Source organism: Giraffa tippelskirchi, chromosome X, assembly GCF_054371585.1.
Source record: "Giraffa tippelskirchi isolate mGirTip1 chromosome X, T2T-mGirTip1v1.2.pri, whole genome shotgun sequence".
NCBI lineage: Eukaryota > Metazoa > Chordata > Mammalia > Artiodactyla > Giraffidae > Giraffa > Giraffa tippelskirchi.
Window position 1 is genome coordinate 4,792,385 of NC_137289.1, and position 14,443 is coordinate 4,806,827.

Consider the following 14,443-nt stretch of genomic DNA (forward strand, 5'->3'; position numbering starts at 1 on the left):
CCAGGCTTCCTTGGCTTGTGGCTGCAGCACTGCAATCATTCTGTTTTTACACAGCCTCATATCGTGTATGTGTCTGGCTTTCAAATCTTCCTCTCTTTTCTCTTATGAGGACACCTGTCCTCGGATTTAAAGTGAAAGGAAAGTGAAATCGCTCAGTCGTGTCCGACTCTTTGCGACCCCATGGACTGTAGCCTACCAGGCTCCTCAGTCCATGGAATTTTCCAGGCAAGAGTACTGGAGTGGCGTGCCATTGCCTTCTCTAGGGGATCTTCCCAACCCAGGGATCGAACCCGGGTTTCCCACACAACAGACAGACGCTTTACCATCTGAGCCACCAGGGAAGCCCGTCCTTGGATTTAGGGCCTTACTAAATATAGGAGGATCTCGTTTTGATATTCTGAACTCAAGCACATCTGTAAAGACCCTTTTTCCAAGTAAGGTCACATTCACAGGTTCCAAGTGGATGTGTGTTTTGGGGGCCCCCATTCAACCCACTATAGGCTGCCAAGGCCTGAATGGTGCTCTCCTCAGCGCTCTGCTTACAAAGGGGCAGGGTTTGGAGAAGTCTCCTCCTCCCTCCTAGCCCCGTCTTTCCTGTAAGCCCCTGTTCTTTTCACTGTATGGCTCTGTAGAATGTGAGGTTTTCACACATACTGGCATTCGAACAGGAATGCGTGTAGAGCGACTGATGCCAAGTAAGTGCTGTGCACTGCCCCTTAATACCCTTTCCCTGTTTTTCTCTGTATATGCTCCACTGAGACCTGGACACTGCTCCAGGGGCTCAGGATTCAGCAGTGAATGTGCGTGCTCAGTCGTGTCTGACTCTTTGTGACCCCAGGGGTTGTAGTCCTCCAGGCTCCTCTGTCCATGGGATTCTCCAGGCAAGAATACTGGAGTGGGTTGCCATGCCCTCCTCCAGGGGATCTTCCCGACCCAGGGATCAAATCCAGGTCTCTTATGTCTCCTGCATTCGCAGGTGGGTTCTTTACCACTAGCGCCACCTAAAGGAGCTCCAAACGCCCACTTATGTGGTGTTTCTCTTCCAGCAGGGGGAGACAGACAAACAGCAAAGACAATGATGACCCTGGGAGATCCACAGGACTCGGAATGTGATAAGGACTACAGAAAAGTAGAGCATGGTGGGAGGGACAGGGCCACACCGGGGGTGGCTCACCTTGAGAAGGTGACTCTTGGGGGAGGGCTTCGGGGAGGGGAGGGAGGTGGCCAGGCAGATGGCTGAGGGTCTCGAGGCCGAGCAAGGAGCCCAGCGTGGCCAAAGCAGGGTGTGTGAGAAACAGGCATCAGTGAGGCTGGGAGCCCCACAAGTTCTCCTGACAGCCTGGGACAAGTGGCGAGAGAGCAGGGAAGGCGAGGATGACTGTGTGGTAAATGGAAGCTCACCTACAGGGACAGGAGTGTTTGCTGGGGATAGGTGTGTGCATGACCTCTAACGGGGTCAGAGTCTCACGTGTACAGGCACATATGAACACCTACTGCACTGCACACTTTGAACACATGCAGATTATTATGTATCAATTATACCTCAATAAGGCTGATTTTTAAAGTGGGGGAAAAGGATGACATTCAGGTTTTTGGCCAGGTCGTGTAGGATGCAGCTGACAAGCACTGAGATGCGGAAGCTGGCAGGAGCAGCAGGTTTGGGGAAGAGAAGCTCCATGTGCACTGGCTCCGTTTGCTGTGCTAGGGCCATGGACCACTAAACATTTACCATTGATGGTCCATTCTTCCCTGTCCCCAGCCTCCACCATCTCCGGTCTGTTTCTGGGTTCTGTTCTGCTTCAGGTAAGTCCTAACACGTGGCAGGGCAAGGGTTTCCTCAACACTCTCCTCCAAAATGCTCTTGGCTATTTTTAAAACTTCTCTTTTCCATATGACTACTAGAATCTATTTGTTTGTGTACCAGTAAGACAAGAAAAAGAAATGAGAGGTAAAACAATCATTTTTGCCAACGATGGACAAGGCTATAGAGTTAGAAAACTATTAGAAATAAAAAGATCATTCAGTCTGGTAGTGGGTACAAAAGATGCCTAGCCGTCATTAGCCTAGAGACAGAACGGCGAGAAATGAAATTCATAGTCAAGTGACTGTAAATCCCACACCTTGACATGTCCCTTGGGGAATGAAGTATGAAGTAAGGAGCATGCCAGGCACAGGCAGTCAGTGGCTACACAGGTATTTAAGGCTTCAAATGATTTTCATATTCATATTCCTTTCTAACTTTTCTATCAGAAGTGACTTAAACCCCACCCGGGTAAGCCTGTGAAGATCTATCCTTGTTGTCATCCTAAGTAAAACAGGATCTGCTGGGGCAACCCTGGTTCAGAGCCACGTGGAGTGCAGACGTCCCTAAAGGACAATATGCAACACACCAGCAGCTGAAGGTCTCACTTAGGTTTATGGGACTAAATTCTCCATTGGCTTTTGGCCTGAGCAACTTCCTCATATTAAATAAAAGTACCAAGTTTGCTTCTTCACAGTTTGTCAAATATAAGAACTGGTCTTGCCATCAACTCTCAGTTTTGAGGTTGTAGCAAGGGCCAGTGGATTCCGCTTTTAAAAAAGGACACTAGCCCTGCCTTCTTCTCGGGGAATAGCTCACCGTGGGGAGAGGCTGGATATGTTTCTACATCTTTCAACACGGATAGTTTACCATAGTGCTGTGAATGCCCCTGGCATTCAGCAATTGCCTGTATACCAACCAGGCCACACAACTGAAGAACTATTTCAGTGGTTAAGTATATTCTTTTAGGTTTACATTATATAATTTGAAAAGTCCTGTGTGATTGGATTGTAATCTATTTCTGTATGAAATAATGTTCTGCATAAGATTTTGGGAAATTTGATGCACTTAATTCACATTTCTCCTCGAGCTTGATCATCAACTTCTGTTCCTGGGTGCCCCTGCAGTCTGGGAGCTCCTGGTGGACAGAGACCAGCTCTTCTTAATCTCTGGGTCCCCTCGGTGCCTGATGCATGGTATTTGGCAGATGAAAATGCAAGATGCAGAACAACATAAAGATGTGTATACGACCCTTGACATTCAGAAAACCTATATAGGAAGGGTGAGTTATTTTCTTGGAGTAAATCTCACAGATCATAATACAGACCAATCTCTGTCTCAAAAACCTCAATCAAAGAAATGTTCAACCCATGGCTGATTCATGTCAATGTATGGCAAAAACTACTACAATATTGTAAAGTAATTAGCCCCCAACTAAAATAAATAAATTTATAAAAAAAAAAAAGATAAAAAAAAAAGAAATGTTCACTCCTATCTGGCCCAGTTCCATTTGGCTCAGTCTGGGAGAATAAGGGGCAGAGACATGTCATATTAAGTTCTGCCAGTGATGTCGCTGAAAACCTGACTTGTCACACAATTGTCATTACCTTTGTATGTCATAAGTGAATTGCTCTAAATGCATGGAATTTCAAGAGCTTCTCCAAGTACAGATGAATGAGAAGAGACTACAGAATCTGTACAGAAACTATCAACATTTTCTAATCACCAACAGCTATTTTTTTTTAAGGTACGAAACTATCAACATTTTCTAATCACCAACAGCTATTTTTTTTAAGCCACAATAAATACAGAAAAGGTAAAATTCATAGGACAAACAGGGCTCATCTATATAGTATTTTTTAAACAGCAAAGAAACATGTCCCATGTAACAGTGCTTAGAATCTTGGGAAAATTCCTATTTCCTCTTTATTTGATGTTCCAAATGCTCGAACTACAGCTAAATACACTCCCTTTGTGTACTTCTCAAATCCTAAACTAAACAAGTGAATGTTCTCAAGCCCTGGAATCTGTCATTTTCCAAAAGATCATACATTTCAACCATTGTGAAACTGCAAAAGGCTTTCAGGCAAGCAAGCAGAGACCTTGAAACAAGAGGGCGAGCTTAAACGTGCATCTCCCTGGTGGGAAGAGGGTACACACACTGGCAGGTAGCCAGCTGCCTGAGTGGAATAAACAATCCAGAGTCAGACTGAGCACTGGGCCCTTCTATTGCCTGACTATGTGTAGTGGGATTAAAGCTGAAACTTATGTAAGACTGGCCTGGGGGAACAGGTAGTCAACCATCCTAACTGCAGGAAAGTGTGCAAACCTTTAGAAAGAGTGGTTGCAAATACTTACTATTTACAGTGCTTAGAACAAATCGCTCAATGGATGTACTGCGGAGCCCTCACAAATAGGCTGGACTTTCCTTCTGATCTTGGATGCAGTAGGAGTGGGAGAAAGCCTGACTGTGTCTTTAATAAAATGTGGAGTCTTTTGCTTCAAAAATCACCGTTTCCATGTCTGACTGATAAATGGCCAATTGACTGTACTATCCTTTGACAGATCAATTATCTTTATTTTAGCAGTAAAGACTTTTGGTAAAAAGCACTCTGATATTAGTTGACAAGTACATACATGTGAATAGAGAATAGAAAATGTTTCTTTTCCTTGAAGGGTCATCTCAGTCTAGTTGCTGGAAAGAACCTTCTTATGAGGTGTAACAAATTTTAGTCATTAAAGGAAATCCTTGACTATGAAAACTCAGACATTTTCCAGAGCTTTAAATTAGTTTACATCTTATAGCACAGAAGAACTTACATGCAAAGCAGAAATACAGACACAGATGTAGAGAACAAACTTATGGATACCAAGGTTGGGGAGAAGGGTGGAATGGATTGTGAGATTGGGACTGACATGTATATACTACTATGTACAAAATAGATAACTAATGAGAACTGACTGTGTAGCACAGGGAACTCTACCCAGTGCTCTGTGGTGACCTGAATGGGAAGAAAATCCATAAAATAGGGGATATATGTATACATATGGGCTTCCTGGTAGCTCAGGTGGTAAAGAATCCACCTGCAATGCAGGAGACCCTAGTTCAATTCCTGAGTCAGGAAGATCCCCTGGAGAAGGGACAGGCTACCCACTCCCGTATTCTTGGTCTTCCCTGGTGGCTCAGACAGTAAAGAAGCTGACTGCAATGTGGGAGAGCTGGGTTTGATCCCTGGGTCGGGAAGATCCCCTGGAGGAGGGCATAGCAACCTACTCTAGTCTTCTTGCCTGGAGAATCCCCATGGACACAGGAGCCTGGTGGACTGCAGTACATGGGGTTGCAAAGAGTCAGATATGACTGGGCATCTAAGCACAGCACATGTATACACATAGCTGAATCACTTTGCTGTACAGAGAAACTAACACAAGATTGTATAGCAACTATACTTCAATAAAAAAAATTAGCTTAGATTTTGTTTTAAAAAACTGCATTACTCATGTTGGCAGGAAAATATTAGTTCAACAGCAATCAAAATAAATGGTTTAGGCATTAAAAACAGTTGTTAACTGAAGTTGGGGTTAAAAGCAAGTGTCATTTTTTTACTCTGCTATTTTTCCTTTCATAATATTTTTAAATAACTACTACATAACATTATCAAAGTCCCGAGCTAGTACTCATTCGACATCACTGTATTCACAATGCTACTTCACTTACTTGTTGCTTGATTCTGGGGTTCCATCTAATATAGTAATTCACCCAAAGTTCCAAGTGACGCATACTGGCAACTGGATATAACACTCGATTGATTTCCTTAGTGTAGAAGGGATTTTTGAATTTGTCTTTATTACTGTTGATCAGTGACCACAAAGAAACGGTTCTTTCTGTAACTTTCTAGAGGAAAGAGAAAGTGGAAAGCCTAAGTAAAAATACACCCCAGTACACAAACCATTTCTCAGGCTGCGGCGATACAGCTGAGCGTCAACTTGAATCACACATGTACATTATCCCCATAATAGCTCAAAAAGCCTCCTGTGCCTGGAGTGCTGAGAACCATTTCCTGATATTTGCATACATAATGGCTTGAGAGCCTCTGTTTCTGCTGGAAGAGAGAGGGGCAGGATGCTGTAACATTAAATGCAATCCACTGACCTAAGAAAACTATTCCTGGCTGGGAAAACATTCACAAACAGATGGGCACCATGCTCTTTTGAATTCAGTAGCAAGGAAAAATTATTACAAGATCTCACTGACTTTTTCCATTTTTGTGTTTGTTCAAACTACAAAATCTTAACCTGGGTCTACTTGACAGTTTGCATCTAGATAGTTAGGTTAATGAAATATCCAGAGGTTTAATGTATCATGCCAATATCCAGATATTTGAAACACCTGGATACCTGACTTCAGTGAAGCTTCACTTTTTACATCTGGTGCCCATCATTTCATACAGATGTTCATATCTTCATTGATTTTCGATTATAGGGTTTTTTTTTTTTTTTTTACCATTTCTGACCATAAATAGAGGAAAATCAAAACTTGGGAAATAAAAAGGCAAGTATTAAAATTATTGAAGGCAGAACTGGAAACTCTTCCTGGTGATGAGAGGTTCAAGAGGGAGGGGACATATGTACACCTATGTCTGATTCATGTTGATGTTTGACATAGAACAACGAAATTCTGTAAAGCAATTATCCTTCAATTAAAAAATATGTAAATTTTTAAAAAAATCAAAAAGATAGGACTAATAAGATAAAAGTGGAAGCTGAAAAGAACAGCTTGAAATAAGTGACTGAAGAAATCCCTTGAACATACAGATTTTGTGAATGTGAATAGTAACAACAGCAGCATAATTTTGCCTTCTTGGGATCCACCTAAAACTTCTTTTGACCCTTTTGGATGCCACAATCTACACTGCCTTGTCTTTATTTGCATGTTTGTTTTTATTTTTATATGTGCACACAGTTGACTTAAAGTCAAACAGCTAGACAAGGTTTGTTATGGAAAAAGCAGTCTCTCACCTTTCTCCCCCAAACAACTGTGTTTGACTTTTTAAATGTATCTGGTTATTTGGTACTTACCTCCATATCTTGGAGAAACACCATCCTCTTGCTACTCTTTGACTACACATTTACAGGCATTAACTCTTGACACTGTCACAGGGAGAACAGCTCCCACCCCACACTGCTGTGCTCACATCCTGCCTGGGAACCCCCAATATATAGCGTAGCTTTGATGAGATCCATGTTTAGGGTTTAGATTGCTATGACTCAGCAAATGCTGAGGTCCTTCTTCTTGGGCTAGTCAGTTTATCCAGAGATGATTCTTTCTGTTTTTTAAAAGTTCAGTGTAGCTCACATACCATAAAATTCACCGTTTCAGTCTACAATGATAGACTTTTAGTACTAAAATGCTTTTAGTACTTTCTCCGTGGTGTGCAACCACCACCTCTGTGAAGTGCTAAGACATTTTCACCATCCCCAAAGGAAGGCCCGTACACGCTAAGAAGGAACTCCCCATTCTCCCCTCCCTTAGCCCCCTGTCAACCACTAGTCTGCTTTCTGTTTCTATGGACTTGATTTTCTAGACATTTCAGATAAATGTAATCATATCATATGTGCCTTTTTATGTCTGACTCCTTTCAGTAAGCATGTTTTCAAGGGTCATCCATTTGTGATGTGGGTGAGAACTCCATTCCTTTTGACGGCTGGATAATATTGCATTGAATGGACAGACCACAGTTTGTCTGTTCATCAGCTAATGAATGATGGGGTTGTTGAGGCCTTTTAGCTATTATGAGTAGGGTGGCCCTGCACTAAGTTTTTGCCTTACCCCTGTCTTCCTCCCTCTTGGGTACATACCCAGGAGTAGAAATGCTGGCTTCCATGATACTTTACACCCCCACCAGCAACATCCAAGGGTTCCCTTCTCTCTCCTTCCTTGCCAACAGAGAAGGCTCCTACCTGAAAGATAAGGACCTGCTGCCACGATGAGAGGAGTCAGCAGGGGACATGTGCCGAGGCACTCGCAGGCCAGCTCTTCCATTCACTCAACCCCGATGACACGCGGGTCTCCAGCCTGGAGATCTACTCTCACTCTTTCTCGAGAAGAAACTTCTGTCCTCAACTCCAGAGATGGGTAGGGGTGATCCAGGAAAGCTGCCTCCTTATTCTAAACACACCTTCAGGGTATCTTATCCCTCCCCCCTTGCCCCAGAAGCCCTGAGTCATCTGGGGTTCCTGCGATGCAAAGTGGACTGGTTCTTCCCTTCCCTACTGCTGGTATGAGATTCTCAAGTGAAGTTATTTTCCACTTATCTACTACCTTTCCAGCTTCCAAGTTTGTTGGTGTGTCTCCTTTCTTATTTCCCCCTGTTCTTGTGGGTTAATACCTTTTAAAAATTTTCCCTTACTGACATTTTTATGGCGTTCTGGGAGGGTGACCTTGCATGCCTTCAATAGCCATGCTTACTCCAATAGCCAAGATACGTAAGCAACCTAAGTGTCTATCAACAGGTGAATGGGCAAATAAGATGTGCCATGTATATACAATGGACTACTACGCAGCCATAAAGAATGAGGTGCTGCCAATTGCAGCAACATGGCTAAACCTGGAGGGGATGATTATGTTTAGTGAAATAAGTCAGAGAAAGAGAAATACTGTATGTTTTCACTTATATGAAGAATCTATAAAACAAGTGAAGAAATGTAGTAAAACAGAAACAGACTCACTAATATAGAGAACATACTAGTGATTACTAGTGGGGAGAGGGAAGGTGGGAGGGGCAGTACAGGGGTAGGGGAGTAACAGATACAAACTATTAGGTATAAACTAAATAAGCTACAATGATATACAACATTGGGAAATATAACCATTATTTCATAATAACTTTAATGTGCTGAGGCTGAAACACCAATACTTTGGACACCTGATGCAAAGAACCAACTCATTTGAAAAAAGACCCTGATCTGAGAAAGACTGAAGGCGGGAGGAGAAGGGGACAACTGAGGATGAGATGGTTGGATGGCATCACCAACTCAATGAACATGAGTTTGAGTAAGCTCCAGGAGTTGGTGATGGACAGGGAAGCCTGGAGTGCTGCGGTCCACGGGGTCGCAAAGAGTCAGACACGACTGACCGACTGAACTGAACTGAACTTTAAATGGAGTATAATCTATAAAACTATTGAATCACTGTGTTATATACTGAAACTTACATAGTATTGTAAATCATCTATACCTCAACAAAAAAATCATTCTTACTCTCTGAGGGAAAAGTCTACGTCTTACCCATGAAGGCCACACCACAAACTCAATAACCTCTGGTTGAAGTGAAAACGCCCAAGCATGGGGTACAAAATGAGACACTCTGCATTAACCACAAATGGAGCTATCAAATTCTTTGTATTTCATGGCAGACTAGACACATTTTGGTGACCCTTTAACTAAAAAGATGAGCATTTTTCACTCACCTGTTTCTCTCGAGCAGATTCACAGTTGTATAAGAATGTACCAAAGCGGCAGCTATACAGGTGATCCAAAATTGTAATCAAAAACCTTTCATTGAATTCGAAAGCTGTAGGGAACTAGACAGAAACAAATGGGTAAGGAATGCATGAAAACCTGAGGCTGATCTCATAGAGCTCAGAAAAGGTGCATAATTTTTCTGGGGGGACAGCTGAGGCTGAGGTCTGCAGCACCCTACGGCTCATCTGTTGGTCCTCTGCCCAGAGCTGGAGAGCATAAATGAGCATCAAGTAAAGGAATAAAGAGTAAAAAAGGGGAAACAAGCCCATTTTCTGGGTTCTCCTGAGCGTACAGGATATTTGAGGTGATTTAGTTATTTACAGCAGTCTAAGGGAGCAGACATGCCCATACACAAACACCAGCGTAGGATAAATTGGAAAAGATGACTGGTGGTGTCAATTGCACTGCTCCTCCATTAGCAGAGAGAGTATAGGTAAATATCAAATTTTAAAAACTTTATTATGAAAGATTCCAGTCAATATAAATAGTAGTGAGGATTAAAAAAGTAAACCCCATGTACCCCTCACCCGGTGTCCAGAATTATTTGCACATGGCCAAACTTGTTGTATCTCTAACTCTACCCTGTGTTACTCTGATGAAAATCCCAGATATAGTATCAAAATATTTAAAGATTAAGCCAAATGTATTTTCATCCAATATATCTCTTACCTGCTTTGACATCTGCCATACACAATCAATAAACTGGAGAAAAATAGGAGATCGGTCAGCGTCGGCATGGTTTTTATCACCATGACCTATTCTCTGAAAAGAATTGATGATTTGTTTTAAAACTGAGAAAGGTATAACCCACAAAATGTGACAGTCGCAACTCAGCAATGTGCCTTCCAAACACCAAGTTTCTCAGAGAGTGAATAGTATTTTTCCTCATGGCAATAAAGAAAATAATATAAGGTTTCAAAACAATGGAAATTAAGCATATAAACTTCTATAAAATGTCAATACAAACTGAGAAAGCATCATGATCCTATGTGAGCATTACAACTATTTTATCTGATCAGAATTTTGTGCAGCTACAGGTAGACTGGAGCAGATCACCCTGCAGACTGTTACCAGTTGCTAAGGGATCAATCTGGAAGTTTCAAATCTTGAAATCATATCCAAAAGGGTGTGATTATTATAATTAAAAAGTTCTTTTTTAAAAAGTTCTTTCTTGAAAACAAGTCAAAAACTTCACTATTAACAATGATTCTTTCTACTTGACAATGCTGTTCACAGTACTTATGAAATTTAGATGCAGGCTACAAGGCTACACAGCAGTGTTTCTAAAACAGTCTATGGGTTCACTTCAGGAGAACCATCCATGGAACTTGTTCAAATATTAAAAGGGTGTCTGGAAACCAGACCTGCAAACAGACATTTTAATAGGTTTGGTCTTCAAAATATCTATCAGAAAATAGCAAAAGCCTCAACAAAAAGTCTAGCATATCTACAAATATTTGGCTCTATTAGTTATAATATTAGTTGAGAAAGGAGTATCTTCCTTCTTTTGTACAATTTCAACCGAAACACTTTCCATATTACTTTCAAGTGAAACTAAATCGCACAGATGGATGAACATGTCTCTTGAAAAGACTGGCTAAACCCAAGGCGCCACACATTTTCAAACCCGCAGAGTGTTTTTTTATACTACTACTCAGATTTTCTTTTTAAAAGGAAATCAGTGGTTTCACAAACTAGTTTTTTTTTAATCCCAGGTGGTAATGACCAGATAATTTAAAAATTAGTTTTGTTTACTTACAGATGCGAATTTATGTCCAAAACTGATCCATTCTTTTTGGACCAATATTTCGAAGCCCTCAATGCTCCGGTAGAAGCTGTCCAACATCAGCATGGCCAGGGATGTCAGCTGGGCCGTCCTGTCCCAACCATCACTGCAGTGCACCACCACCGAGCTCTTCCCCGAAGAAACCCTGTCTGCGACCTGGATGGCTCCTGTCAAAACAAGCTGGCAAAGAAAAACATGCGAGTGAATGGCCAGCTGGAAGGGACTGCTTAAATTTGAACTTAAAGCCCTTAACCCTAGTAAAAAGTCCTACTTTAAAATACTCTTAATGTCTAGAATGGAAAAGGTTCTGAAAACGGAAGGCCAGGAACTACAAGGTCTGTTGCTTTTCCTCTGCAGAAACTGCTTTCAAAGACAAAGTGAAAGTGAAAAGTATTAGTCACTCAGTCGTGTCCAACTCTTTGTGATCCCATGGCCGGTAGCCTGCCAGGCTGCTCTGTCCATGAATTCTCCAGGCAAGAGTACTGGAATGGGTTGCCATTCCCTTCTCCAGGGGATCTTCCTCACCCTGGGATTGAACCCACGTCTCCCACACTACAGGCATATTCTTTACCACCTGAGCCACCAGGGAAGCTGAGGTAAGTAGGTATTAAAAAACAAGACAAACAGACACGAAGCCAAACTACATGTCAAACCTTCTTTCACATATGTGATTGTACGAGTTCACTAGGGCTATCGTAATTGCGTCACACAGACTGGGGGCTTAAACAACAGAAATGTATCATCTCTTAGGTCTGGAGGCTGGAAGTCCGAGATCAAGGTGTGGGCAGGGTCATGCTCCCTCTGAAGGCTCTACGGAAGGACCTGTTCCAGGCCTGTCTCGAAGCTTCTGGTAGTTCCTGCCTTCTGGCAGCATAATTCCAATCTTCAGATGGTATCTTTCTGAGCATGTCTCTGTGTCCGAATCTCCCCTTTTCATAAGGACACCAGCCTTATTGAATTAAGGGTCCACGCTACTCCAGTATGAACCTGTTGTAACCAATCACATCTACAAGGACCCTCTTTCCAAATAAGGTCACACCCTAAGGTACTGGGGGTCAGGATATCAACATATAAATTTTGGGAGAACACAAACGCATGTATAAGCTCCCCAACTAGGGATCAAACCTGCACCCTCTGCAGTGGAAGAACAGACCCCCTAACCACTGGGCCACGAGGGAAGTCCCTTGTTTGTTTACAGAAATAAATTGCAGTTTCTAAAGCTGTTAGTTCCCTCACACAGTTTCAAGTACTTTTAAAAGAATGGAGGTTTCTGATGCCTCTATCAAGATGAAGGATTGACTATAATAAAAACACAAAACTCATTCTTTAAGTTAAGTCCATTGAGATTAATTTCAATAAAAACAATTGCTCCAGGTTCTTGAAGGTCATATGCAGTAATGGTTACGTAAACCTGGGGGGAAGGCTCAACTACTCGCTATTGATGAGTTGGAAAGTGACATCTCCACAAACTCGCAAGAATATCTTTACTTTAGGTAAGCAAATTGTAAAGAAACACAAACTGTCGGCCCTATACAACAAATATTATTTCTCTCACTGTTCAATTTTTTTTTCAATTTAAGGAATTAAAACAATTTCCTATTTCACTGACCAATTACTTTTCTTTTTATATATACACATCTTTTTTCAAAACATACACTTGCCTTGATATGTTCCAGCCAATGAGTAGATTCCAAACTGGACAACCAATGAGATTCTTCCACATTAGGATAAACAATGTCTTTGACTTTTTTCAAAGATTCCCGCATAACATGAATGTTATGAATGTCTAAGAAGAAAAGTTCGGCGTTATGATACACATCATCACTTTCATATCCTCCTCCTGTTGCCTGAGAAACAAGACACACAAAACAGTAAGTTGGGTTTTCTATTTCTTCCATTACTTACACAAATATTTCAAAGGTTATTAGTCCTCCAAATCTTAACCTAAAACCTTGTAACTCTGATTTAATAATTGATGTGACTCGACTTCCTATCTGACACTAGGCCTCAACAATATTAGTCACACTCTGAGCTGGAAAAAAAAGATGGGGAGCTGGCAATTTCCTGGGAAACTGTATTTGCAAGAAAAAATCATTTTCAAAATGTTCTCTAATTACTAGCTCTTCTTCTGGATCTGGAAAGGCAAGAGCTGGTTCTGAATGGTTCTCATCTTCTATCTGATTTTAACAGTACTCCAAGGGCAGGCTCTCACGGGACACGATGAGCTAGAGGAAAAAGACCGGCTTTGGAGACAGACCCAGGTCGATAGCTCAGCTTTAGCACCTCTTTGCTGTGCAACCTGTGGCAAAGCACTTAACCTCTCTGAGCCTCAATGTTGTCTCTTGAAGAACAGGAGATAATACTACTGAGGTCTCCTAATATTAAAAAGAACTGGGCTCTATAACAGCTAACACCAGCCACCATTTAATGAGCCTCTTTGACATCCCAGATACAGTGATTCTTGCTTTACATCATTGTATCTAATTCTTACAACAATGCTACAAGACAGGTATTACTATCTCCATTTTGCAAATGAGAACAGATGCTATTTAACTACCCCCAAAGTCAGAGGTAAGCAGTAGAATTTAAGTCATCTGATTTCAAAGCCTGAACCTTTTCTAGTGCCCTGTGACTGTCCGTGTGCTATACAAAAACACCAGGGACAGTGCTGCACGTGGTTGGCACTCGAAGGACAAAAGGTTTCAAGAGGGGATGAAGATGGCCACCACCTGCCGTGGTGCCTGCCAGCATCAACCTGTCAGGGTGGGCGTCACTTCCCCTTCACAGGGTCGTGGAGATGCCTGTTTTCCACGAAGACAAAAAGAAATGCTATAATTTTGTTTAGGAACTGGGCTGATTTCTGCTTAATGTTTGAAAATGCCATGGAACACATGGCCTCTGGCCTTTTAAGAAAAGGTTAAATCACTCAGGAACCTGTGAAGAAAGCAAGCAGAAATGGAAGGATGCTAATTAACATCATAAAAACATATGAATGTGTAAACTCACAAGTAAAGGTAAGTAAACAGTCAAAGCCGAGGACAGACAAGCCACATGCCTGCCACTGCCACAGAAAACTTCTTCTCTTTTTATTTACAATCCTCAGGACAGAAGGGCCAATACATCCTATGGTTTTTTTCCAGGGTTAGTCACAGAGAAGGTTTCCTGCAGTGGAAGTAAGGCTACCACTTGAACTTCAAACCTGGAGACCTATGTACAAGCCAGAGGCCTTAATCTCCACAGACTCCAGGTGAGAAATTGTTTTTTATTGAAACAGTAATGTGTTTTTAAAGCTTGCTACAAAGAGCATCAGTAGTAGACAACAAACATTCACTTCG

General features: G+C 41.8%; 1 protein-coding gene across 18 annotated transcripts in view; it reads right to left on the reverse strand.

The window, feature by feature from the left end:
- Window positions 1–14,443, reverse strand: part of MTM1 (myotubularin 1) — a 100,691-nt gene that overhangs the window by 3,265 nt on the left and 82,983 nt on the right. For 15 of the 18 annotated variants that reach the window (XM_081564627.1, XM_081564624.1, XM_081564629.1 and 12 more), the window contains 5 exons: window positions 12,770–12,955; window positions 11,082–11,288; window positions 9,992–10,084; window positions 9,268–9,381; window positions 5,517–5,693 (listed from right to left, as the gene is read on the reverse strand). In XM_081564627.1, coding sequence (XP_081420753.1) covers window positions 5,517–5,693; window positions 9,268–9,381; window positions 9,992–10,084; window positions 11,082–11,288; window positions 12,770–12,955 — 777 coding nt within the window. The remainder of the gene's footprint in view (window positions 1–5,516; window positions 5,694–9,267; window positions 9,382–9,991; window positions 10,085–11,081; window positions 11,289–12,769; window positions 12,956–14,443) is intronic. The other 3 variants (XM_081564632.1, XM_081564631.1, XM_081564635.1) reach the window with 2 other exon arrangements.